We start from the raw sequence: 26,643 nt of genomic DNA, 5'->3' as shown, positions 1-26,643 counted from the left end.
TTATACTCATCACTAACTAGTTGTTTGTGGAGATGCTTTACTTATGAATCGTTCGAAATCTTTCTTCTGCATCTTAATGGTCTAATAGTGAAACGCCAGCATTTTCATACTACACAGTAATTTATAATTCATTTGATCTGAAGCCACCTTAATTGAAGAAGATGGACAAATTATTCATGCAGCATATAGACATGTAGGCCAGTAGCAAGAGTGTATTTAGCCTATAGTGATCGGAAAATAGGAATAAGACTCTGCTATTTAAAGGACACCAATTTAAAGAGAAACAACACTCATCCTGTTGATTATGTTGAAGAACCGTAGCTTTTAGTTTTTTAAAAGTGGTCTTCAATCTTTGTGTAGTAAATGGGGATGGGCCATTAGTACAAAAGGTGATACAGTTACACATTTTGAATAAATAATTTTAATAAATTCTTACATAATAACTTTTTTAAAAAGTAGTTGTTAAGCTACTCTTGTGTTGGTACAATATTAAATGCATTCCTAATTCCTTTTGTACCAATCACCATGAACTCATTTGGTATTGTGGGTTTGATGAGATATTCCTATAGGACTTCCATTAATTAACTAGAAAATGTTTTATGGCCAGTTACTATTATCACTTCACAAATATCCACTGCCTTTGCTGACAGGGAGTTTTAGAACAAAAAAAGAAAGCTCTTAAATTGTGAAGGCTTTTTCTCGGTATATGATGAGGTGCTGAACATGGTAGTTGACTCCAGTCAACAATACAGGGACACTTTTGCTGATGAAAGATTTTGCAGTGTTAAGTCAGCCCACTTAAAGGAGACTCATGTCGCCATTAGCAGCGCTGGACATAAATGAATTAAAATGTGGGTAAAATCTGAAGGTGAGTATATGCATTTATATTTTTAATTGGCATCTTTAATGTCTGAGAAGCATTTATCAGGCAGAAATAACAGGGATCTGCTCTTATGCTATTCAGTTCCAGGATGTTGCTATGTGAAGAGCAGATCTGGCTTTATTTCTGCCCTATAATTGGCTCCTGAGTCAAATACATAGAGCTGTGAAAACTACAAATTGGCAGACTGCACTTGAAATCCAGACACAAAGCCCTTCACGTAACCAGAAACACTTACGTATTAACTTGCACTCAAATGCCATTCGTTTTACTCCAGCTGTTCCCTGCTGCCATTTTGTTTGGCTTTGGTGTACGCAGATCAGTCTAAGGGCCAGTCATTGGCCGGGCACACTCACAGTGGGCCAAATTCTGCACTGCCTCATTTCAGTTGTGCAACCTCTACGTTTCTGAATATTACTCAGTCTCTACCAACTACTTCAGTTATGTTGCAGAAAGCCCTCTGTTGCTCTTCACTCACCTCGCTCATCCCCGTGATCCTGCTGCCTTCATTTGCATCCCTTTTCATTATTCTTCGACACTTTTTTAAAAATTCTCTGCCCCTTTTTTGCTCTCTGAACTCATCCTATTGTCTCCTTAGCCAGATGACCACTCTGCCAAAGCGGAAGCACTCATCATTAACTATCAACCCACACAATCCCAATCCCATGCTAGGCAGGGGTTGCTCCCTCCTGCAGCCGCTATGTCCCTAAGAGTGGTAGAATCCACTTGCTCCTCACTCCTAAGGCTATGGCTACATTGCAGCGAGCCTCCCAGCCCAATAGACAGACCTGTGGTAGCAGGGCTCACACTAATGCACGAAAAATAGCTCTGCGGACATTGCGGCCCCTGCAAAGGCTCAGGCAGCCACCTGAGCTTGGTCCCAGGGGGTACGGTGGGCTCAAGTGCAGGTTGCTAGTCTGAGCCCCCCTCCAGCAGTGGTTCAACATCCACACTGCTATTTTTAGCACACTAGTGTGGCCCCATGACCCCAAGTCTGTCTGCCTGGCCTGGGAGACTCACCCCCAGCTGCAGTGTACCCATACCTTAGGACAGTGGTGCCCAACCTTTTGGAGTGAAAGCCCCACTGGTAAACATTAGGTAAAACAGGCACCCGCCCAGTCCACCCCCTCACCGGCCATAAACACACATAACCCCTATAAACACATATAATGATAATAAATTACTTTTACTCTTAAGAAGCTAAGCCTTCCCTGGCGCAGCTGCCACTGCACGCCCCGTGTGGCCCCGACTCTTCCCGTCCCTCATGGACTGAGGGTAATGAAGGCTGGCCCTGGCTCCCAGCCCCCACTGGCTGGGCTACTCCTTTCCAGCCGGGCCCCTGGCTAGCGCAGGGCTAGGGAGGCCTGCTCCTCCGCTCCAGCCGGCGCAGAGCTCAGGGGACTCAATGACCTCAATATTACTGAAGCCTCATGGACCCCCTAGAATCATTGGGCCCCCCAGGTTTGGAATCATTGCCTTAAGTGACACTGCAGCTCGCGTTAGGACCAGCTCACTGTTTCTTGGGTTTGTGGCAAATGTCAACCCTTAACTTGCTGTTCTTCTGAATGTTTGGTGTCTCTTCCCAATTATGTGGTGAGTAAATGAATGTGTATCTGCCCCCTCCCTCCAATCTCTAGGACATTAAAGGGACTCCAGTACCCATCAGTTGTAGCAAGAAACAAACTTTGTGTAAGGGGAAAGGATAGAGTTCACTGTGGAAACAGAGGGGAACAGAAATATCAGTAAACAAGTTAATCCACAGCAATAACCACTCACTCAAATGATTACATCTCCTCTAATGATTAGATACTATGTGACCAGACGCCCCAAGCTAAGTGCACTCACTTGTTTTGTAAACCCAAGTGTTTACCTGCCGGTCTCAGCTAGTCCATCTGTATGCACTGTGCCCTCTACTGGAGCGTTTAGGGCTCTGGTCTACACAAGAAAGTTTGCTGGTTTAACAAAGGTAAATTTAACATTAAAATAGCCAGATCAGACCTGTTCATCACTGGCACGGTGTGGTGCTGGCGCACCCACCCTTTGGCTGAGCTTTCACCGCTCCATGTACACAAAGACCAGGTTTTAACTCACCCTGGAGCCCTTTCCTAGCTGTGCAATCAGTCCTCACTGTTGTGGACAAGGCAGCCAGCTCCCCTCTGGTGTGGAGCAGGTCCCTGCGTTGTTCAAGCCTGGTCTTCCCTTCACTTCTTATGCAAGACATGGGCATAACAGGTTGGGGTGGCAGACAGGTCTGTCCCACTGAATACTGGACTCTGTCAACCACAGCAGGGTAATTCTCCTCTGTCCCTGCTAGGTCTGGCTTGATGGTGGGGGAGAACTCTCTGTCCATTGCCTTTGATAACCAAACTGGGTGGGGGAGAACTCTCTGAGGGGGCACACAGCTGCGAAGCTGGGTGCTTATAGTTGGTTACGCTCCTCCAGCTGATAAGCAAAATGGAGCTCTCGCTTCTACCTGCACAAAGCAACTGAGAGGCCATATCTCCTGCAGCTGGTAGCCAACTTCATTATCTTGTCACAAACACTGTGCTTCTTTGGACTGGATACCCACCTCTGGGCGGTCCCAGCCACTTGCAGGCTATTCTGAGTATGATTGGTTGTTCAGGCATGTCAGTCAGGCTCCTGCCCAGAGTCCTTTTCTCTTCTCTGGCCCTGCAGCCCCATTGTCAAGGGTTCAAGTACAGCAGGTGGCCAATCAGTTTCACTTTCTTTGCCTCCGTCTCTGATGCTTTCTCTTTCAAGCTAATATTGACAAAATTAAACAATGCATGATTTTATCACTGGAACCTTGCTCTCCCCACCTTCTCCACCCCCATCACAGCCACCATGAAACAGTGGGTGAGAGTTTTCAAAGTCATATACCTACCATGCACTTGGGTCCTGGTAAGTAATAAAAATCTATGACTATGAGATTTCTTGGGGTGCAAATCGTTCCTGAAGTTGGCCATCCATACTTTTCAGGATTTGGAAATAGTATTCACAAATTGCTAGGGTGTGAAGAGGTCAAATGCTCTGAGACAAAGACTTCTAAAATTTTCAGTACAGTAATTGTAACACAATAAAAAAATAGAGAACTGTTTTTTCCCAAGTTTTTCTAATCACCACTGTGTACTTGCAAGTGATTGAAAAATGCATCCATTTTAAAAAAGTATATACTGAAGTGATATCTCCTCAGCCTTGTCTTCATGGAGTAAGTGGCATCAGTTTAATTGAAGGCATGATTTTTAAACCAATATAGTTCATCTGGTGCAAACTCTTTGTGGTTTCAAAGTGGTTTATTGTAGTTCCGTTTAAACAGATTCCTAATTGCTTTAAAATAGACATACATTACCCTAGTTTAAATTGAAATAATATCCACACAAAGGTTGGCACTAGTTTAATTAAATCAGTTTTAAATCATGCCTTTAATTAATCTGGTTCAATTTTCTTTAGTTAATCTGGTGCAAGGCTTTAAAATCAGATCCTTATGGATATTTAGGCTACCAACTTCCATTAAAGTTAATGAAAGTTAGGAGCCTAAATATCTATTGTCTCTCCTTATTTTTTTAAAATAGGGGCCAGTGAACTAGTTAACCAGATTTGTAACATCAGCAGCTAATGCTAATCCACTAGTTAGAATATTGCTTTAATCACCAAGAAGTGTGACTGGCAGTGTTTATTTCTAGGCCAAGCTAATGGCAAGAGTGTAGCCACCACAAGTAAGAAACCTCCCACTTAAATTTATTTCTCCTTTTAGCTTTGCAAGCATTTGGTTTCCAATTAGAGCAAAGTAGGTCATCAAATGCAATCAAACTAATGTTTTCCAATGGAAATTCACTATTTAACATATATGTTCACTAAATTATAACTATTTCCTAGAATGCTGGTTGACTTATTTTTTAATCCAATGAAACGTAAATAAGACACAGTTTGTATTTTAAGGACCAGCTTTATACTCAGTTAGTGAAAAGATACTGTGCCAATAAAATCTGCAAACAAATTTTGCTAACTGTCCAGAACTCAGTGTTTATATTTAAGTAGAGAATAAATGAAAGAATGTTTAAGAGTATGAGAATTTTAATTTTGCCTCAGGGTATGGAATGAATTCACAGTAAAGTACCATATGGAATTAAAAATATTTACAGTCCTGTTTTTCTAATCAGTTAAACTGTAGGTGCCAAAATAAATATTCTTCCGTTATTGGGGGAAAAAATACTAACACGTTTTCTGTGCATGAAATGGAGTGATTTACAGCTAGCTGCCATTATCCAAATTACATGGATATTTGAAGTATGATTATTTTCCCCCTGCAGCATTCAGCAAATTGCATTATTTCTTTTAGATGCGGAATATAATTTTAAAAAATAGCTAGAACATGCATGATGTGCACCTAGAAAATAAATTTTATTGAGTTGAAATACTGTACAAAAAAAGACTAATGAAAACTACCAGGCACAAATCAGCCTATGAGGAAAAGCTACATTGTTTATGGAATTACTTTGCTTACAGAAAATGAAAAATAGAAGGTATTTTTAAAAACACCGCATAAGACTGCCTAACTAATTCCAAACTGGGGCCCCAGGGGGATTGCTTATTAAGAAAAGAGAAACTATTACATGTTACATTTTTAAGCAGACTAAAACTGTTCAAGAGTACATTCAAATACAATCTAAAAAAACTCTTACACATACATTTTACTGTAAAGATTTTAATATTCCTCCAAACATGAAAACGTTGGCCATTTTACATCATAAAGTTTGTATGTCAGCTGAAAAATATGATTACCTGTTGTAAAAGAAAAGGTTTAATCATCAGGTTGTATTCTTTACGGTCATTCAGTAGCTTTCACTGACATTTGCCTGGTAGCTATTTGATTTTTTAAAAAAACAACACCTTTCTTGTGACACACACTACTCCAGTTGATAAATGATGAAAAGTCACATAATAGCAGTGCTAGCAGTTGGCAAGTGTATCTACTGTTAGTGAATATGTACAATTAATGAGTTACATTTTACATGCAGTTTTCATTTTCTGTTCTATTTCTTGAAACCTCAGCAAGCATTGCCGAAGGGCTGATTAGCAACCTAAAAATCCAGAACACCAGAATAAGAGAATGGGAATCTTAAGCATTATGTTAGAGCCATCTGCTTAACAAACAATACACATTCATCAAGAGGTTTGTTTCCCCTTCAGATTCCCCTTATGTATCTACAATATTCATGGTTTGTTTATTGCTTTATTTATTTATCTGAAAGAGTTAACTAAATTCAAGAGAATATCAGTGAGTAAATATGTTATTAAAGATAAATACAGCTACAGCCACTTTATCAAACTTCTAAATTCCAGCTTCCTTAAGCCCAAATGCCATTTTCTTGACAACACAAAACAGTGATACACGGGTCAGTAATTGTTTCAGCAATGATACTTTGAGAAAATTATTACATAATGAAATTGATCAACAACAGTGCTTCTTCTAAACTAATATGAAATACTGGATACAAACCTGTTTTTGTTAAGACAGGACAGAGCAGTCTAAATGTCAGTGGTTTTTCTTGAGTCACAGAATAAGCCTGAATATGTTTTCACTCCCAACGTGGTAATCAGAATACATTTCATCTATACCTTTAGAAACTAAGGACAGTAGTGCCAGTCCCTGTAAAGGGACTGACTTTCTCAGTCAAGTCAATGGAAATTTTGCCATTAACTTATGTGGGAGCGAAAGCGGGCCCAACAGTTAGTTGGAACTTGAAGATGCCTGTGTTAATAGGAGAGAATAAAATTGTATGGGATAGGTACAAAGCCAAATTAAAAGTTGTATAAAGCAATGAAGTTAGCGATGGTGATTAGCAAAACGTCCTTTAGTTTGGCAAAAGATCTGCAACTCATTCAGTAATCTTGAGATGCAGGTGATTAATTGCAGGAAGCATCCATGGATCCTGCCTCATTGTCCCCATCTTGATTGTTAGTTATTAGAACATAACTTCCTTCATGAGTTATCTGGTTCTCACAATCGTCCAACATATCACTGTGACTCAAGCACACTTCCACTTCGTTTTGATCAGTATCATGACTTGGTTGCCATTTTTCATCTGATTCCTCGTTGTCTTGGATAGAAATGTCTTTGTCCCCAAGTATCTGAGCTGTATTGTCTGTGACATTATCCAGCTGTTCATTCAATACTGGTTTGCAGTTCCCAACATTTTCAATTGTTGACAATTGTGCTTCTAAATTTCTTGTGTTCTCTGTAACTTCACACTCCTGTTTTTCTTCTGCTGTTTGTTTCTCCCTAGCACTGAGTTTAGCCTTGATAGATTTGTTTGTTTGTTTGTTGTGCATCTCTTCTTTGGAAAACCTCCAGTGAAACTATAAATAAAATATTTCAAAGTTCAAAGTCACATTAAACATAAATAATAGTAGAAATTTTCTTTCTGAAATAGTAATGGTTTATTATTTAACTTCAGTTCAAAGATTGATCGGGTCAAAGGATCCAACCTCACTCATTAAAGCAGTACTGAGTAAACCAGACTATTTAAAATTGTTACATGTTTGTAGCTATTAGACACATGTAGATACAAGACTTCTGTTGGTTATTCTGTCTCTCCTGTTTTGAATGCCTACTAAGTTTCTTGATGAAGAATATTTCAGGGCTTAGGTAATAACCCACAACATCCTGGCAGACATTCCAAACTGTGCTGAAAGCAAGAAAATGGAAAGCTGTGCTAGTGTAGACAAACAGAGGAAGAGATCTTGGAGTATTATTCCAGGTTTTCAACAAGTTAGCGGCAGAGCTAACAAAGCCTGACTGAGAACACAAACGCACACATTTACCAAGTGTGTGAAGACAGCAACTCAGAAGAGTTAAAAATTCAACTTTTAAGGTGGAATTCCACTGCTTGTTTTGTAACTGTTTATCCTCTCAGATATGTATAAGCATGTATATAAAGTGTGCTATGTACATATTGATATAAAATGAACATGTGAAAGAGCTGTGCAAGCACAGTTTTATAAGAAGTCTTTCAAGTATTCTCTATCATAGATAAAAGTATCGTACTTCTGTCATATGTACTGATTGGAGTATGCCACAAAATAACTCTAAAGGTTTTTCTTTTTTCAGAAGCCCACAGTTCCCACAGGACCAGCATTTGCAAGATTAAACCAATATTTTGAAGCCGTCAGGAACTTTTCCAAGTCAGTCTGTAGATTGAAAAACACCGCATGTATAATCTGTTCTGCTTGTGCTAAGCCATGCATACAGTGCAGAATCCAGAAGTGATTTTACAGTACAGTGTTTTAAACATTTGACATTTAAAAGACAAAACAATAAACAGTGTAAGTAAGTTGCAAAGCATCTAGACCCGTTTGTATAAAAGTTTCTGGGGGAGAATGCACAAGGCCACCTCCTACAACACTTACCACAAGACTCATCATGACACCATTTTGGATGATCTATGTTGACTAATGCTGAGGGCTGTACTTTGATTAGCAATAAAAGTAACTATGTTTTCTTGAAATATTGATGCAATAATCAGAATTAAAATCAGAAGGGACCACCACATCATCTAATCTGACCTCCAATATATCACAGGCCACCAAAACCACCTAATACCGGCACACTGAACCCAACAGCTGACTTTAGTTCAAGGTATTATAGCCCTCAGGAGACTATTGCAAAGAATAAAAGGGACCAAGGTGCACCAATGCCCAAGGCCCCTGCAATGGCAGAAAACTGATTGAGAGGTACTCAGATGAACCTGGTAGGCAATCTGGACCCCATGCTGCAGAGGAAGATGAAACCCCCGCAAGACCACTGGATAATAAGTTGAAGAGGAGCTCCCAATGTGATGCTGTGGCCAAAAGGACTAATGTGCTCCTTGGATGCATAAACAGGGGAATCTCAAGTAGGAGTAGAGAGGTTACTTTACCTCTCTATTTGACTCTGGTGCACCCAGTGCTGGAATACTGTATCCAGCACTTGTGCCCACAAGTCAGGAGGGATAAATTGGAGAGGGTTCAAAGAAGAGTCACAAGAATGATTAAAGGATTAGAAAACATGCGTTATAATGATAGACTCAAGGAGCTCAGTATATTTAGCTTAACAAGGAGAAGGTTGTGGGGTGATTTGATTGCAGTCTGTAAATACTCTTATGGGGAAGAAATATTTAATAATGGGCTCAGTCGTTTAGCAGAAAAAGGTATAACAAGGTCCAATGGATGGAAGTGGAAGCTAAACAAATTCAGATTGGATATAAGGTGTAAATTTTTAATGGTGAGAGTAATTAACCACTGGAACAATTTACCAAGGGGTTGTGGTGGAGTCTCCATCACTGAGTTTTTGAATCAAGAATGAATGTTTTTCTAAAAGAATTGCTCTCAGAATTATTTTGGGGAAGTTCTGTGGCCTGTGGCCATCAGACTAGATGATCATAATGGTTCCTTCTGGCCACAGAATGTATGAATCTATTAATCAGACCTAGGAGAAAATTCCTTCCTGACCCCACATATGGTAATCAGTTAGATCTTGAGCATGTGAGCCAGACAGCCAAGCACCTAAGAGCACTGGCCAATTCCATCCAGTGTCCCATCTCCAGCTGTGGCTATCTCCGATGCTTCAGAGGGATGAAAAGAAACAAGGGGGGGGGGGGGAGAATCCCTTCCTGACCTCTAATAGGTGTAATGTGCTTATAATGTTTGAAAATTACTCAGAGGTCAAAGGATTTATCTGCCACATTCCTGGAGGAACATCAACCTTCCCAAGCAAAATCAGACTAAGTCTTCAAGTGGTCAGTTACTTCACCATTTAAACAAATTGCCTCCCCAATTTGTCAACACCTGGATTTCATTCTGCATCATGCCGCATGCCAACAGCCGGGCCCTCAACTGCTGGCTGTCAAAAACTTAGCAGCCACTCCTGTTGGTGCTGGGGACTGGGCAGATCCAGGAAGTGGGATGGACCCATCCCTGAGGGTTCACCAGCAAGGAAGGTAAAATAGGGAGTGGGGGGAAAAGGGAGCGGGTCCAGGAGGGTCAGGCTGATGGGGGAAGGCTCACTGGAGGGCTCTGGGAAGGTTGGGCTGGTGAGGGGTGCTTTGTCCCCCACTTCTGCAGTCCTTATGGCATCCATGCTTTCCATACTACATAAAATCTGGGCGGCTGTGGACGTTAGCTGTCTCACCTGGCTGTTCAGCTAGGGTCCAGAAGTAATTTTTCCAGTGCTACAGGTCTATACCAGAGACCACCCAACGGACAGCTCACATTCACAAATCTTTTGCCTTCCTTAGCAATTTTACTCCTGATTCAAGAGGACCACCCAAAACCATATTTTAGAGAAAAAACCTTTTCCAAACCAAACCAGCCTTTGAAAACCAGTCTTCCATTTTGCACCTACAGTTTTAACTGAGCAGAAAGTCTGGCATTTACTCATCCTGTTCTGCTCACAAATAAGGTAGTTGTGTAAATGCAATATATTATGCCCACAATTAATTGCACATGCAGTTGCTTGCAAGCATACAGAGGCAGTGGTTGAGACCCTTACTTCATAATGCTGAAGTAACACCCTCTGCAGCTCCAGCTGGCCAAACTCTGATGGAGCAAAAAATCCCCTAACAGAAGCAGGATTTAGCCAATATTCTTTTATGCTTGATTTGACTGATTTATGGCTTACATTGCATATAAATATATTAGAGAAAACACCACAATTTTCTAACTTGAGTGCCTAAATTTAGACACTTGAAATAAGTGTCCTGGATTTGCAGAGGTGCTGAGCAACCACAATTCCCATTTAAATCATCTGGCGTTTCCCTAATTAGAGGCAGCATATCAGGCCCTAAATGTTAAGAAGTTTCTTCTGAACCAACATCAGCCTTTACAGGGTTTAATGTCCATGAAGTCCAATTTCTGATTAAATGAGCCTTGGTTTTGTCTCAAGAAACACAGATAAACTTTATGAGTATTAGATTAAATCTGCAGCCTGTGATGAGGCAGTGAGAGATACAGTTATCTCTGTCTTACAACAGAGTTTTTACAATTCCTTGTACGTTTCCTTTCTGTTCAGCTGGCTGAACTGCATAGCACCTGACTAGTTCATATGTAAAGGATATAGTTTCCACCACTGCAATTTCCTTTTAACCTTATCAACACCTATTTCCCTCCTCCAAGTGTTTATCTACAAAAAAGTTTTAAACATGTTGTAATAAAAAATTAAATAAAGCTATCAAATCTTAATGCCTATGCTTTTGTGCTGTGCAGAGAGCTTAGCAACTGAATCAAATATAAGGTGGTTCATGTCAGGCATTTACCAGCCGTTGAATAACAGTGACAGCTTTTTATAGAACTAGAATGAATTTGGATGGCTTTATCTCTCCCATATTTTTTCTTAAATCTTTGATTGAAACCATCATATTTTATTACTTGTATATTTAATACAAAAATACAAATAATAAAACTTTATTTAAAATGTCCTGTAATGCATGTAAATAATCTCTTATCCATAGAATTTTGTAAAATTTGAACGTACCTTTTCAATGGTATATGTAAAAATTATCTTTTCAGTCACATTTGTTGGTCTGCAGCTGCCACTATCATCAGCTCATTAGTTATGGATGTATCTATTTGAATTTATACCAATATCTATTACAGGTTCCTAACCCCCACATTAAAAACACAGAAAGGAAACAAAAGCATTACCTATGACAATAATCATTCCAACCCTCAGCCCAGCTCCTCCTAAACAGCCTGAGAAAGACGGGCTTCGCAGCATGCCTAGAAGAGTAATAGATCAGGGTTCTGGCTGACCAAGTAGGGAAAGTGAATTCTAAAATAAAGGACACCATGCCAGCAGCTTACTCTTGTTTATATTGAGCTCGAGCATCTCTACTGATCTCAGCTGTGGTAAGCAATGAGCAGCTAGTAGTGGAGTTTCCAGGAGGAGTTTGGGGGGCTTTGCTTTATAAGTACAGTTTTGCCTCAGCAACAAGGATGGATGGAGACTCATCAGCTAGTCTGATAGACATCAGTGGTCTGCAGTGAATGTGCCATCCTCTGCTTCCTGCCTAAAGAGAGAGGAGACTTTGTCTGTATGATGTGAAAGCTGGTAGCCCTGATGGAGGTCAAGGTTTGTGGTCTTGAGGAACAACTACCTACCTTGCAAAGCACCAGGAAGAGGGAGGATTTTCTGGTCAAGACTATAGCAAATCCCACCGGGGAAGGTACAGAATGAGGTGAGAAGAGGAGACAAGGAAACAAAAGAGGAAATTTGTCACCACCAGAAATAGGAGAACCCAAAGGGCGTCTTCACAGCTGGAAATATCGAATCACTACCAGGTACCAGGTGTAAGACATGTGAAGAGAACAACCAGCAAGACTCAACTGGAGCAAAGGACCTCCAGACAGTAGAGGAAAGAGCTGAGAGCTGCTGCCCAGCTCAACTAGATCGGCTCAGACTAGCTCAAGAGAGCATATCCACAACTGGCTAGATAGGAAGACAATACCCAATGGGGATTACATGCTAAAGAGAATAGACAGGATATTCAGCAAGGACTAGAAGGACAGGAAGACAGTTTGTTGCCTTCCAGGAACAAAGACAAAGGACATCATAACAAGAATAAACAAGATGCTGAAGTTGACAGGAAAGGCTCCTTAAGGTGGTGATCCACATTGGCACCAATGACACTACATCTGGCACTATTCCAGAAATCCTGGAAGGAGAGGAATCTCCAGACTATTATTTGGAATCCTTCCTATCCCTCAAGTGAGAGAAGAAAGAAGGCAGAAAAAAAATCAGAGGTGAACAGGTGTTAAGTAAGTGGAGTAGGGGAGAAGATTTTGTGGAATATGAATACTGGGGCACCTATCAGAGTAGAAGTGGTACCACTCTTCTGGGTGATAGACCAGCTAGGGTAACTGGGCCGGCTTTAAACTAACCATGAAAGGGAGATGGTGGTAAAGGAACAATCATGGTGCCAACACCCAAATATGTAAACCAGCTACGTGGTGCCATGCATGTGACAAATCCAAGCACAAAGGGTCGTGTAAGGGACACATTTTTAATTGTCTATATTCTGATGCCAGAAGCCTAAGTAACAAAAGGAGTTGGCGATGCTCATATATGAGAAGAAGTATGATATGGGTGGGATTACTGGAATTAGTGATGGGATGGTTCATGTGATTGGAACATTAAAACTGATGGTTACAACTTGTTCCATAAGGACAGAGGGAAAAGGGGGAGGGAGTAGCACTTGACATTGAAGACACAGGAGTGTTTTACCCAGGGACTTCTTGATGCCAATTGGCAGAGGGCACAAGAGATGCACAGTTCTACAAGAATCTCCTGGATCAGGTTTATGCATAATAATTCACCAAAGGGTCATAGGTGAGGTCTCTACTGAGAGCCAATATCCCACTGGTCATCATAATAATTTTGAAATATATGTACAATTAACATTTAAGGAGTTACGTATCTATACCAGGAGTTATGTTCTCAAAGCTAGGCCTACAGGCAGGTAAGCACAAGATGATGTGCCTCAAATGGGTCCTTCCAGGCAGAGTGTAATAGACGCTTATCTCCCAGTCTGGCCATTGTGTATTGTTCATAGCACAATATAGATCTATTTTCATCTGGAGCCGAAATGCTAATCAAGGGACTGTGAAATCTTTGAGAGAGGAAATTTACAGGAAGAAATAAAACAGCAGGAGAGGATCCTGTTTATTAGTAGAGAAGGAATTGTTGGAGTGTATATGAGGGGTACAGGTACCCCCCCTGCATCCTTCAGTGAGGAAGCAAGCTGGCAGTGTCATTTGTCTCACAAACAGTAGATCACAGCTGAGCCTGGCTATAAAACTTTGGGAGGACTTTGAGATGGGCTTTGCAATATAAGATAGGAAAGTAACTAGTTAACTAAATCTAGGTTCTAGAAGACAAGTTATGATTTTATTTTACATGTATCTATTTGTTTCCAATATTTCTACTTGTTACCATTTGAATCTCTTCTCTTTGTTAAATAAACTTTTGCCTCTTTTCACTATAACTATATTTAAGTGCTGTGTGTTGAATGGAACTGTGACCTGCGGTGAAACTGGTAAGCTGGAGGGCAATGCTTCTTTGGGAGCAGCAAATCTGTGAATTCTGTGAGTGTCCAGTGGATCAAGGGCTGGACCCTCCAGGAGAATGCTCAGAGGGCTTGGCGTTGGGAGTGTGCCTAACCTGCAGAGAGTCAGCGGTGCCTGCCTCGGCTGAGAGAGTGCTTGTGTTGCCAATGGCTGGTGGAGTCAGGGAGTTGACACATGACAGACACGGACAAGGTTTCTCCGTGCTAAGGGCAGTTGGTAGCAAAGTGCCTCCCATGCCTGGTTACCCTCGGGAAGTGTTACACAGAGTCATAGATGATTCAGAATCATAGGACCTTGAAAGCTTATGGATTAAACCTCTTAATTGGTAAAACCAAAGATGGGCTATTGGTGGGCGTCTGTTACAGGCCGCCAAATTCCACCAGTGAGCAGGATGAACTGCTCCTTAGGCATCTGCCCATAAGGGGAAGGAGGAAAAATGTGTTATCATGGGTGTCTTCAATGTGTGGGACATTTGCTGGACATCTCATGTGACCAGTAATGAAAGTTTAGAGTTTTTAAACATTAATAGCTGATTTCTTAACACAGAAAATCCTGAAGACAATATGATGGGGTGGGGGAACTCAATATTGGACCTCATTCTGATGGCCAAAGATGGCTTAGTAATGGACCTAAAAAGCTGCAGACTCTGGGAGGAGGACAGCAAAACTGACAGTCATATCAATTTTGCTGCTGCTAGTAATAGTGATGAAACTGACAAGACTGCCAATTTTACTCAGCAATTGTCGGGGCAGGGGAGCAGATTTCACTTTGGTCAGTGATCTGAAACAAATTTTAAGGGGATTTCTGATTCACAGGAAATAAATATTAACTGAATTAATTCCCATTCAGAATGAAACCAATTCCTGTGAACTGGACATCTTGTGCATCATCCAGCTCTACTGTTAATGTCCAACTTCTTAATAAGCAGGCTCAACACTTCACCCTAGTTCAGCTTCCGAATGGTCCCAAGGTGTCATCGCATGTAATCATCTATCATTGCACTGGTAGCTAATGTTAGTGTAACTACAGTAGATAGAGTAGGAATAAAATGAAGGCAGCACTAGTAGCGTCTTCATCCTCTGATAGCTTGCTTTCACTAGATGGGTTGTATTTCATTTTCATACTTCACTTGTTTGGCTCCCTTGCATGCAGGTTGGGAAGGATGAAACAAATATGAACAAGACTCTCTAGTCGGCACTCTGCCATTGTTTGCCTTGTACAAGTCTCTGAATTTTCTCCTATCCTTTAAAGCATGACATGTTTGGGCCATGGTTTCTGAATGCTGCTCATTTAATGAAGGAAAGTGAAACACCTCAGGGAAGTGGGAATAAAATGAAGATTCACTGATACCTGTCAGCTCCATGCTCCTTTAACTCCAGCTTGATTTGGTTCCTTTTTATAGTTTAGTGAAATTCTCCCGCACTCAGATGTTAGTATTTATTTATTTATTTATATTACAGTAGCACTTGGAGGCTCCAACTGAGGTTAGGGCCCCATTGTACCAGACTCAGTCCAAAAATATAGCAATCCTCTGCCCCAAAGAGTTTACAATCTAAATAGATAAGGCAGACAAAGGGGGGAGAAAAGAAGTATTACTGTCCCCATCTTACAAATTAGAACAGGGGAGGACAGAGATTAAGTGACTTGCCCAAGATCACATAGGAAGTCTGTGGCAGAGCCAGGAAATGAGCCTACATCTCTTAAATCCCACTCCAAAGTCCCAATCCAATTCCTTGCTGTGTTTATTGTTTCCAGTGGAAGAAAGAGTGAAGACAGCAGCTTTCATGTCCTTTGAGTATTTTGTTATTTCTTTGGTTTAACAGTTCACCATCATAGTTCTAAAGTGTTCTGAAAATATTCAACAAACCTTCTAAGTAACAGAAATGTTGAAACGGCTATTTCTATTGCTGTAGAAAATCAATTAGCATATTAGAGTACTGCCAAGATAAACATACACAGGAATTCAAGGTCATTTACCTTAGATTCTTTCTTCTTGGCTTTCTGGGATAGAGAGGGTCTCTGAAGAAAGACAATCTGCTTAGTGGCTAAATTTCCCTCCCTGTAAAACATAATCCTGAGAATGAGTCAAGCTCACACAAAGTATGATTCAAAACGCAAGACAGACCTCAGTAATTCGCTTACATTGGCCAAAAGAGAACCGCCAGAGACCTAAACATCTGACTGTCTCCCCAAATCTCATGTTCCTATGGATAGAATGGTATTTATTGGGAACCATCAGCCTAATTTAGGCTCATGTCTAATTTGATGCACTGAAAATCCCAGTTCAACCACTGATGTTTTTTCTGTCAAATGTTTTAGAATTCAAGTGTTAACACAGAATAGTTTTTGGAAAAAAAAATCAGTCCATGAGACATGCACTATAATATCAATGTGCACTATAATGCCAATTACACATTGCAGTGTGCTTTTACTAGCTAAGCAGTAAGAGATGACAGATCCTGCCATAGTGATAGCACTGATTAATGCACAGCTCGGGTGTTTAGTGAAGCATAAGGCAAAGCTGAATGCCTCCAGCACTTAAGCTGTGTGTTAATCAGCACTAATGACCAAGCTGAAGCATTTTATGGCGGTAATTATAAAATGGTTCACAGAAAGGAGTGGAAAGAAGGGAGGACAAAACACGATGTTATAACAGAGGCTTAAAAAATCTTTATTTGTGATTTTTCATTCACCGATTTATTCAAAAGCGTATGAAAAACATTAGATTTGAATAACTCCTTCCACTGGTTTTTCCAGTGTGTTTAGTCTTTATAGACTGTAAGAATTTGGGGACAGGGATTGTCTCATGTGTATCTTGTACAGCACTGGGCACAATGTTAGTCTGTTAATAAACAACTTAGCATATTGATCTATTTTTTTATTCATGACTAATGAAGTCACCTACTTGAAAAGCAGTGCCGGAATGTGCAGATCAATTGCTGTCATGTGACTATATTTTCAGCCAGTCACCATTAAGAATGTTTTAAAACTATTTCCATTTCTATTCATATAATTATGCACATGATGCAAAATTAGAACTAAAAATGACCAAAAACCCACCAACAAAGAAAACTCCAACTGAAGACTGCTACAATTATCAGTGTTATTTCACCCGCTTTTGCTGAGCTATTGCAGCAAATGATGTATAACACCAGACACTGTTCTGATAGCTACTGATGAAAGACAACATGTGCTTCTACTGCTAGGCAACACCACTCTGCAAAGGACACCACAGTTGGCTTATTTTTTTAAATGGATATAATTTTGATCTGGGAATCCAAAGCAGAATTTACATCTGCAACCCAGTACTCCACACACAAATCTTGCAGCATTCTAACCCACCTTTACACACCCTTCTTGCCCAACAAGATTTGTGGCAGAGCTGTGATGGGGAAAGAAATGCTCAGACTGGCTCAGTGGCAACTGCAATGTGGTTTTCCTGGACAGTTTAGTGCATGCATGCATGGAATGATATGCTAGGAGGATGGGGAGCTGTTAGCACAAACTATCATGCTTATATAGAGGCTTCCTTAACCAAAAGGCAGTGCCCACACAGTACCTGTTTGTCTTTACAATTGGAGTAGGAAGTACACAAGTCAGCTGCCAACCATATACAGCGAGAGAGTTCAACAGTGGAATATAATCTGTCTGCACTTCAACCCCCTGGGGAAGAAAAATCAACTGTTAGGATTATCACTTGATGTGTGACAATTGGCTTTTTTAAAAAGAGTGTTTTCTGTTGTTTCTTTACAAAGTTAGATCATTTCTGCAAGTTAAGCAAAGCAGGAAGGAAAATATTTGAAAATGCAAAATACATAGGGTCGTTCTCCATTACTTACTGAAGAGTTAAATATATTTGTTTAAACAGTGTAAACATGCAATTTCTTTTTGGGCTCCAAACCATGCATGTGACTGCTGATGAATCAGGTCAACAGGACTAATTCATTTTGTTTGATCAGAGCTCCCTTGGACAAGTGGCCTCCTGCAATCTTCACTGAAAAGAAAAAGAATTATCTCCTTGCAAACAAAAAGGAATTAATGCGGCACAAAAATGCACTACACTGTGTGGACCAGATTCTGCTCTTGACTATGCTGGTGTAAATCCTGAGCAACTCTGCTGAAGTTAAGCAAGTTACTTCAGCTTTACACCAGGGGAGCTGAGAGCTAAATTTGACCCTCAAATTTCAAAGCATTTCATGGGGAGTTAAATGACATTATAGTGGTAATGAACCCATGTTATTTGCATCCAGCAGCAGAAAGAAAATATGAGTACAATTTGTTTTATTCCTTTTGTCACCCACAGGCAAATAAACATTGTTATTCTGAATCAGGAAATATGTGGGCGAGACTAAAACATTTCACTGTAAAAGTCTGACTTCGCTCACAGACGCTGTACAATAGACCCTTGCTAATTCTTTCTCTGCTAATCTATAAACCCAATAATTCTCTCAAAAGGAACAAACAGTAGTCTCAGTAAAGATTGCTAGAAGATGATCCCAAATCACCCAGACTTCACTAATTGTACAAAATAATCTATCACACATTTATTCTTTAGTGTTACCAATCTTACTGAGCTATTATCATAAATTACTAATACACTTGTCACTACAAATACTATTACAATACATGACAGTATAAATTATGCTTGCCAAAATAAATTCACATGTACATTCTGGGATGCTGTGTGTGTGTTCATTTTCTTGTTAATTCTCAAAACAGGGTAAAGCATAATGGCTTTCCCAGTCATCAATGACAAATCAGTAAGGTTCTGCATCTGCTTCTGCTTCATAGTTCAAATCAAAATCTATATATACTGTAATAACAATCATTTGAACAGACCTAATTCATATCCTGCTGTAGTATTTTAAACAGAGGGCCTGATTTTCAGTGTTAATTGGGCTTTCCTTTTTGTGTATGCAATTTAAGTCACTCAAATATCTATATGAGTGTGAAAGGCAGGTGTAGTGAGTAATCACTTACATGGCCTGGCATGACCATCCAACATCTTGACAGATGAAAGAAAAGTCAATCAGTCAATGGTGCTTTGCAGTAATGTGGGAGAAAAGCCCGATGTGCGAGCGGCAGACTTTCCCACAGTGGACACAGGTCCACGTGCCAGATGGAGGTTGGAGCACATTCTGCTTCCTGGCTCTCCTAGGGGCTTCAGCCCAGGCTCTCTGATGACTCTCCATGATGACTGCACCAGGTTTGACCCAGCTTCTACAGACTGAGTGGTTGTGAGCAGGGCTCCCCCAGCTGTCAGCAGGAATGCTGAATTTCTTGAGACCCTGCTTGACCTTGTTGCTGTATTGGAGTTTTGGCTTTCCTCTGCATTGCAGATAGTTCTTGAGTTGGCCACAGAGCACAACCTTCAGCAGACGATCTTGAGGCATGTGCTCCATGTATCCCAACCAACAAAGCCTACGAGGCTCCAGCATAGTCTGCATAGACTGTAGGCTGGTTCTCTCAAGGATCTCATTGTTAGTGATCCATTGGTCTCAAGTGACACCAAGGATTTTTCTGAGACAGCGAAGGTGGAAGCTGCTCAATCTCCGCTCCTGCTTGAACTACGTGACCCAGCTTTCACAGCTGCAAAGGAGGGTACTGAGTACACAAGGCTGATAAACGAACACCTTTGTATTCAGAGTTAGCAGCTTGTTGTTCCAGATACATGAGATAAGTTTGCCAAAGGTGACAGAGGCTTTGCCAATTCTCGCATCAAGTTCTGTATCAAGGATAAATGAGCTGGTTAAAGCTGAACCAAGATAGCAGACGTGATCCACGTTGTTCAGAGCTTCATTATTGACGTAGACTTTCAGTGGCATGTTAGTTCCCTGTGACATGACAACTGTTTTCTTAATACTGATTACCATGCTAAACGTGATACATGCATCAGAGAACTTATTCATCATGATCTGCAATTCACCAGGTAAATTAGAGACAAATGCAACGTCATCTGCAAAGAGCAGATCCCGAATAGTGAGCTGGGTGACATGCCTTTTATTCTGATGTTAAACAAGCTGCCATCCATCCTCAATTCAATTACTACATCTGCTTGATTGTTTCTGAAAGCGTACTTAAGAAGAACAGAGAAGAAAATGCCAAAGCCGGTAGGCGCTAAGACGCAGCCTTGCTTCATGCCGGTATCAATGCTAAACTCAGACGATGCTTCATTTTCATACTGGATTGTTGCTTTCATTCCCTCATGGAACTCCTTAAACAGGGAGAGCACTTTTTGTGAACAGCCAATTTTCAACAGGATCTTGTATATGCCTGTTGTAGGTCAACAAATGCTACATAGGGAAATGCCTGTTGTTCATGGCTTTTTTCTTGCAATAAGTGCATTGTGAAGGACATGTCAGTTGTGCAATGTCCAGCTCTGAATCTGCACTGGCTCTCAGGATAAACTTTCTCTGCAAGGACCTGGAGTCATTTCAGCAGGACCCTTGCAAGCACCTTGCTGACCATGCAGAGCTGAGATATCCCTCGATGGTTGTTGCAGTCTGCTCTATTTTTTTATAAAGTAATTATGTTTGCATCTTTCAGATCCTGGGGTATGTAGCTTTCTTCCCAGCGGCACAAAGAAGTGTCTGGATGACACTTCCAAGCTTTCTCCCCCTCCTGCCTTTAGGAGCACTGGAGGTATCTAATCATTGCCTGCTGCTTTGCCAGGGGCAATCTCTTTGATAGCTTTCTCTATATCTTCGTGAGTTGGTATTTGGCCCAACTCCTGCATTGTTGGAAGCTGGGGAATGGCAGCCAAGGCAGTATCACAGAGAATAGCATCCTTTGAGTAGGTTTCTTTGTAATATTCAGTCCATTGGTCAGGTTGTTCTTGCCCATCACTCAGGATGGTACCATCTTTAGTTTTCAGGTTTGCAGTCTTTTTACAAAATGGATCAAGGGCCTCTTTAATTCCATCATAGGTACCATGAAGGTCCCCTCTTTCAAAGCAGGTCTGAATCTTCTTGCACAAGTCTTGCTAGTACTTCTGGGCACATTCTCTAGGGGCTTTCTGGACCACAGCCTTAGCCTCTTTGAACTTAAGAGTTCTGAACTTGGTTGATGAAGTAAAGTTAGGCGAGCTTGCTTTTTCTTTTCTATAAGTGGGAGCAGCAGATGTTCAGACGCTGCGAACCAGTCAGATTGTTTTTTCTTTGTTGTTCCAAAGACATCCTTGGCAGTAGCTAGTGTCTTATTCTTAAGATTGTCCCACAAGGTGTCAGAATCAGGGGAATCAAGTTGATCATTTTCAGAAACACGCCCAAGCGCATGTTGAAACTTCGCACAAGTGTCAGAGTCCTTCGTGTTAGTACTGTTGAGGTGAAATTTGCCTTTTGGCTTTGCATGATGGATCTTTTTAAGACGTAATTGGAGCTTGGCCCTGACAAAGGCATGGTCAGTGACGCCATCAGCGCTATGCATTGATCGAGCATGCTGTACATCGCAAATGTTTCTGCGACAGATCAGGATGAGGTCAAGCTGATGCTAATGTCCAGAGTGGAGGTGCCTCCATGTGACCTTGCTGCTGCTGCCGCCAGCAAAATATATGTTCAAGACTATCAGCTCACAAGAGGCACAAAGCTCAAGGACACGCTAGCCATTTTCATTAAGGCTACCTGTGCTGTGTTGGCCAATGATATGTCTCCAGTGCTCCCAGTCCTTACCCACATGGGCACTGAAATCACCAGGAACAAATCTGTTCCTTATGGGGACATTCTTGATGATTTGTTCCAGGTGAGACTAGAACTCATCTTTTTGCTGTTTAGAGTAGTCAAGTGTCGATCTGTAGAGGGACAGAAAAGTCAAGGTTCCCGAGTTCGTATTCACATCCAGTCACATGATTCTCTCATTAATAAATATCAGAGGGGTACATGCACTAAGGACTTGACAGCAAATCTGACACTGTATATCCTTGGCTCATTTTAAGGTTTCCCAGACCAGCAGAAGTGGTTGTTTATTTCATCTAGTGATCCAGTTTTCAAGAGACTTGTGTCACTGAGGGCTGCAATATCAACACTCAGTTGAAGTAGTTCTCTGTCAGTTATGGCTGTTTTCCAAAGTTCATGGTCTTTCAGTTCAAGTCCGGTTAACATAATACGAACATTCCAACAAGCAATGATTAATTTAGAGCCAGGAAAAAAAGCATTGAAGGGAGTCTCTTAGCCCAGCTTTTCTAGGCCCTTCCTCAAATTGGGGCAAGCAGGCTTGAACATCAGATGCTTGAACATCTGAGCCACTGCCGCTGCTTGGATCCTACTCCACCAGGACCAGCGACTATCAAGCACAGACCTTCAACTTGTACACCTAGGCAAAACAAAGTAGGAAGGGGTTGCCATAGACCCTCCACCTTCTCTCTTGGCAGGTACTATAGAACTCCAATGGCAAGACGAAGGTCAAGACAATTGGTATAGGCCTGTTGCAGCTTCTAGCTAGAACACCACTCCAAGGTGAAGGAAGCACCCATCTTATCGTGTCCACAACTGTGTCTTTTCTAAATGGGTGTGGTCCCAATAGTGTGGGTACCATTGGCCAACAAGATTCTGGCTCATTTGCTTTTCTGGGGATATTTCCTTCACCCAAGGGGTTCCACAAGCCCACCCTTGGGCACTTCCCAAGGGGAGACAGGTTTATTGACTTGGGCCTGTCACTCGCTGTTGCGTCGCTGGCTGCACCATCTACCCATTCGGTGGCAAATCCCAGAGGGACCAGCTAGACAACAGGTCCCTTACATGACCTAAACTGTGTATGCAAATAATTGAAGAAGCAAAGTTGTACCCACTTAAAGGGAAGCCATAATTTGAAAACCTGTCCCAAAACATGCATATGAGCACACATTGGATTAGCCTTGTTTCAGGTTTCTTCATAAAAGCTGTCCGATGCTCACAATGATACACCTACTTACAGAGGTGAGACATATTTGCAAGGGCTGGCAGCATCACCTTATAAAAGACGGCATGAAAATACAAGAAAGGAAGATGGTAGCCTTTAAGAGAAAAGATAAATTCTAACTTAGCTTCTGACTCATTTCCTCTGAAGCTTATCAGAACTCCTCTGAATATACCACGACTGCAGCAATGTCATATTCACAGAGCATCACAAATCAGACACTCCACCAACCTCACCATCTTTGTCCTCCCACCCTCAACTCCACTTCACCAGCTGCCAAACTGATTTTTTCCAGTTTTTAAAATGGCCCAGTGCCTGAGGAAACTACATTAAAGATAAAGACAGATGTCCAAATGCTTTTGAAAGCAAATGCCTCAGGAAAATACTAGGTATTTTAGAATGAATTTATTTACAAAATCTGAGATTTGTCAGAGAGCTCAACAGCTCCTTATCTCCAGATGCATCCAAAAAAGAAGATGATAATATCCAGGACATGTATAAAGAATGAAACCAGAGCATTTGCGGTGGCAGGTGTGCCACTGGGCACTGGAGGAACATGCAAAAGGGGCTGATTGAAAAAATCCCTCTATCACACACTCTATCTATCTACCAGGAGCAGGAAAACTTTTGGGACTCAACAACAAAGGACATGCAATGAGTGACTCAGGACAGACACAGATGGCAGAGCCTTGTTTGTGCCCTAAGCGATGTCTGATGGTGCAGAAAGGATTCAGATTTCAGATTCAGGGCCTGCGGGTTAAGATTACCAAAGAGAGCCTTCCTGTTTCATCAGGAAATGTGACAAACATGTCAAAATGAGAGAGTAGTTATGGCAACCAGGAAGAGCACCACCACAACACAAATCACATTTGGCTGCTGAAGGAGCTGAACCATTTCAGCAATGCGCTGTCTCCTGCCACAGCCAGTTTTCTCAGCAGACTCACATAGCGGCAAGACAATGAAACCCCTGTGGGATTTTTGACCTATCTGAATTGTCAGACTTACACATCACCTGTAGCAGAGGATGATGATGTATTTCTCAACACACATTTAAAAAGAGAAAAGAACAGGTTAGGGTTCAACAAAATGAAAGGATTTATTAGTTCAGAAGGTTTAAGTGTATAAGAAAATTAAAGGGGAAGGATTAGGTAAAAAGGGTGGATAGAAATTATTCTAAAGGTGGTTTCTGTTTTCCATAACGGTTAGTCTCCTGGTACCAATACTTGTGCACACCAGTCAGCTGGGTTTCCAGCACCCAGGAGAACTTATATTCTTATATTAAATGTAGCTATATTATATATTACAGTTTGAAGCAAAGAAGATATAATTTCAAACATAGAAGAGCATGAGATTAAACTATGGTAATCAGGGTGTTTTTGAAGCTCAGGATTCATGAGATAGAAGCAGTACAAAATATATGACAGAGCTCTGATGAAAAAGAAGGTACACAAATAATACCCTGTATCAAACTGGGAGACATTTCATTCTGTGAAAGGGAGCAAAATTATAATTAACTCACTTCCCACGCTCCTGTGGTTGATAAGAAATCTCTGATCACACCTTGAGTGTCAAAAAACCAGAACACATTGAGCTGTGTTTTTTCCCTGACTTGCACATAAAAAGATTTCATTTTTATTTATAGTTTTCTGTTTGGTTTCAACATTTCTTTCTCTACGCAATAATCTCAGCTCATTAGAAAACTAGAAATCCCTAAAACCTCATTTGAAAAAAGGTAAAGATAATATCTAGGGCAAACCACACAACATACTGTATTAACAATATTCCTTTTCTTCTACAGCTGCAGTTTTAGCCAACAAGCAACATAACAAACAAAATGACTGATAAGTTCTTCTTGTACAACTGAAAAAAATTCAGTCAAAATGATTTATTTTTCTTGAGTTAAGTAAATGTGGTTTAGTTACAAGTGAGCCAACTTTGTTCACTGCCTAATGTGTATTTTCTTGCAATGTGGAGACAAAACAGACCACGATTAAGGAATAAAAGATGGAGCATTCCATTAAATAAGTCTTCATAAAGCACTTAAGACAAATCTGGATGAGCTGTGCACTGAAAAGCATGATAGGGTTTGGAGGGGGAGGAGGAATCCTGGGAACCAGGAGGGGGAGCAGAAATGCAGATAATTTGTAACTGTCCCCTGCTTCTCTGTGTGGGGAAATGGGTTGTCAATTATTATTATTTATTATTTGTATTACCCTAGTACCTAGAAGCTTCATAACCATATAGGAAATGGTTGTCAGATTCGGACAGCCTGCCCCCAGTCACACTGCAATCATGACTCTCTATCGCCCCATGGGAAGGAGAAAGTGGGGAGAGCAGGATTTGCACCTGAGAGAAAGAGAGGACTAAAAATGTGTCTGGCTCGCTGAGAATAGCCTGGTGAAAGTCTGTTGGGAATGTTTTATGTCCTGTGCGCATTATGAGGTGAAAAAAACCTACAATGGAGTTTGTTAATGATATTTCTGTTTCATTTTTGCACTTCTTCCATAAAGTCATTTGTGTTAATCATATAATACTGATCTATTTTTAAAAGATATTTATTGTTAGCAAAGGAGAAGTTGGATGTTTGTGTATGTTACAGAAATAAAAGTTGGAATATCCTGCTCTCAGATTAGGCTCTTCCTACTTTTCAGTGCATAGCACAGCAGAACATTGCTAATTTGCACTGACTGGGAAATCCATTGTGGATTACCGGCTTTGTAAATTAGGCCCAGGTCCTGCAAACTCATTGGCGTAGGCAACCCACTGCATCCATATAGAGCCCAGAGACTTACAATTGGCGTGAGAGTTATTTACCCATGCAGATCAGTTTGAACGATTCAGGCATCAGTCAACAAAATCACAGAGCGGCCTTTGCTCATTATTCTAAACAGATGTAGTTTAGTTTTATATGATAGTTCATGGTATATGAATAAATGCACTGGGCATATTTTGAGAACATAATGAAGCCTTAGTGCTATCATTACAGCACATTGCTATGATAATTTAACTGAGAACTGGGTGAGAGACCACGAGCTGTTTTGTAAGTATTATTGGATTTGAGGATTAGCTAAATGAAAATGTGCAAAATTCTGCTGGAACAGGTGCATCTTCATCCTCTGGCTCCACTGCACAGGGGCCAAACTACACGCTCATAAATGCACCCAAGTGTCACAGGTCCAAAACTGTATGGGTGCAGTTGAACAGTCCTAACTTTTGTGTGCATGTCAAGGGTAAGTCTCATCTCCCAGTGGCGTCTGTGGATGCAGGTTGTAATCCATGGCACATGCTAGGACCGTTCAAGCGCTCATGCTTGGTGTTTGCACCTGCAAAGCACAGGCATATTTATGTAGGGATGCAATTTTCTCAGTGGAGAATGAGTAGAGGCTCAGCTGTAAATATGACTCTATGAGGTTAACGCACCATTACAGTTCACTCATCACTAGAAAGTGTCTTAGTAAATGCTTTAAACTAACATTTCAATGGCAATATTCACAGCCAATACCGTGAAAAACTCTCTCATTCATGGCCATAGGGCATGAGAAATACAATCCAACCATTTGTATCAGTACATTTTTTTAAAGCCAATTCATCTAGACTGTAGGATGTATCTGGTGTATTTCAGTAGCTACGTTCCTGTGACACCTGTTTAATTAGGCTCTATTAGTCTCTCACACAGCCTCACTCTTGTACTGGTTCTACTATCTATAAGTCAACAATTTTTGGAAAAAAGTTAGCTCATCTATTGTTCAGGAACTAGCATCTCTGATGATAGC

General features: G+C 40.9%; 1 protein-coding gene across 7 annotated transcripts in view; it reads right to left on the bottom strand.

Annotated features, from left to right (window-relative positions):
* Window positions 1-5,244: 5,244 nt before the first annotated feature.
* The window catches only part of RFTN1 (raftlin, lipid raft linker 1), a 110,863-nt gene continuing 89,464 nt past the window's right edge, over window positions 5,245-26,643 (bottom strand). For all 7 annotated transcript variants that reach the window (XM_067561953.1, XM_067561954.1, XM_067561955.1 and 4 more), the window contains 3 exons: window positions 17,541-17,644; window positions 15,959-16,040; window positions 5,245-7,240 (listed from right to left, as the gene is read on the bottom strand). In XM_067561953.1, coding sequence (XP_067418054.1) covers window positions 6,788-7,240; window positions 15,959-16,040; window positions 17,541-17,644 — 639 coding nt within the window. In that variant the 3' untranslated portion in view covers window positions 5,245-6,787. The remainder of the gene's footprint in view (window positions 7,241-15,958; window positions 16,041-17,540; window positions 17,645-26,643) is intronic.

This window comes from Emydura macquarii, unplaced genomic scaffold (assembly GCF_026122565.2).
Source record: "Emydura macquarii macquarii isolate MOO-44397 ecotype Brisbane River unplaced genomic scaffold, CSIRO-AGI_Emac_v2 contig_2422, whole genome shotgun sequence".
Classification (NCBI taxonomy): domain Eukaryota; kingdom Metazoa; phylum Chordata; order Testudines; family Chelidae; genus Emydura; species Emydura macquarii.
The sequence above is the reverse complement of the archived record's forward strand: the minus strand, read 5'-3'. Positions and strand labels throughout refer to the sequence as shown.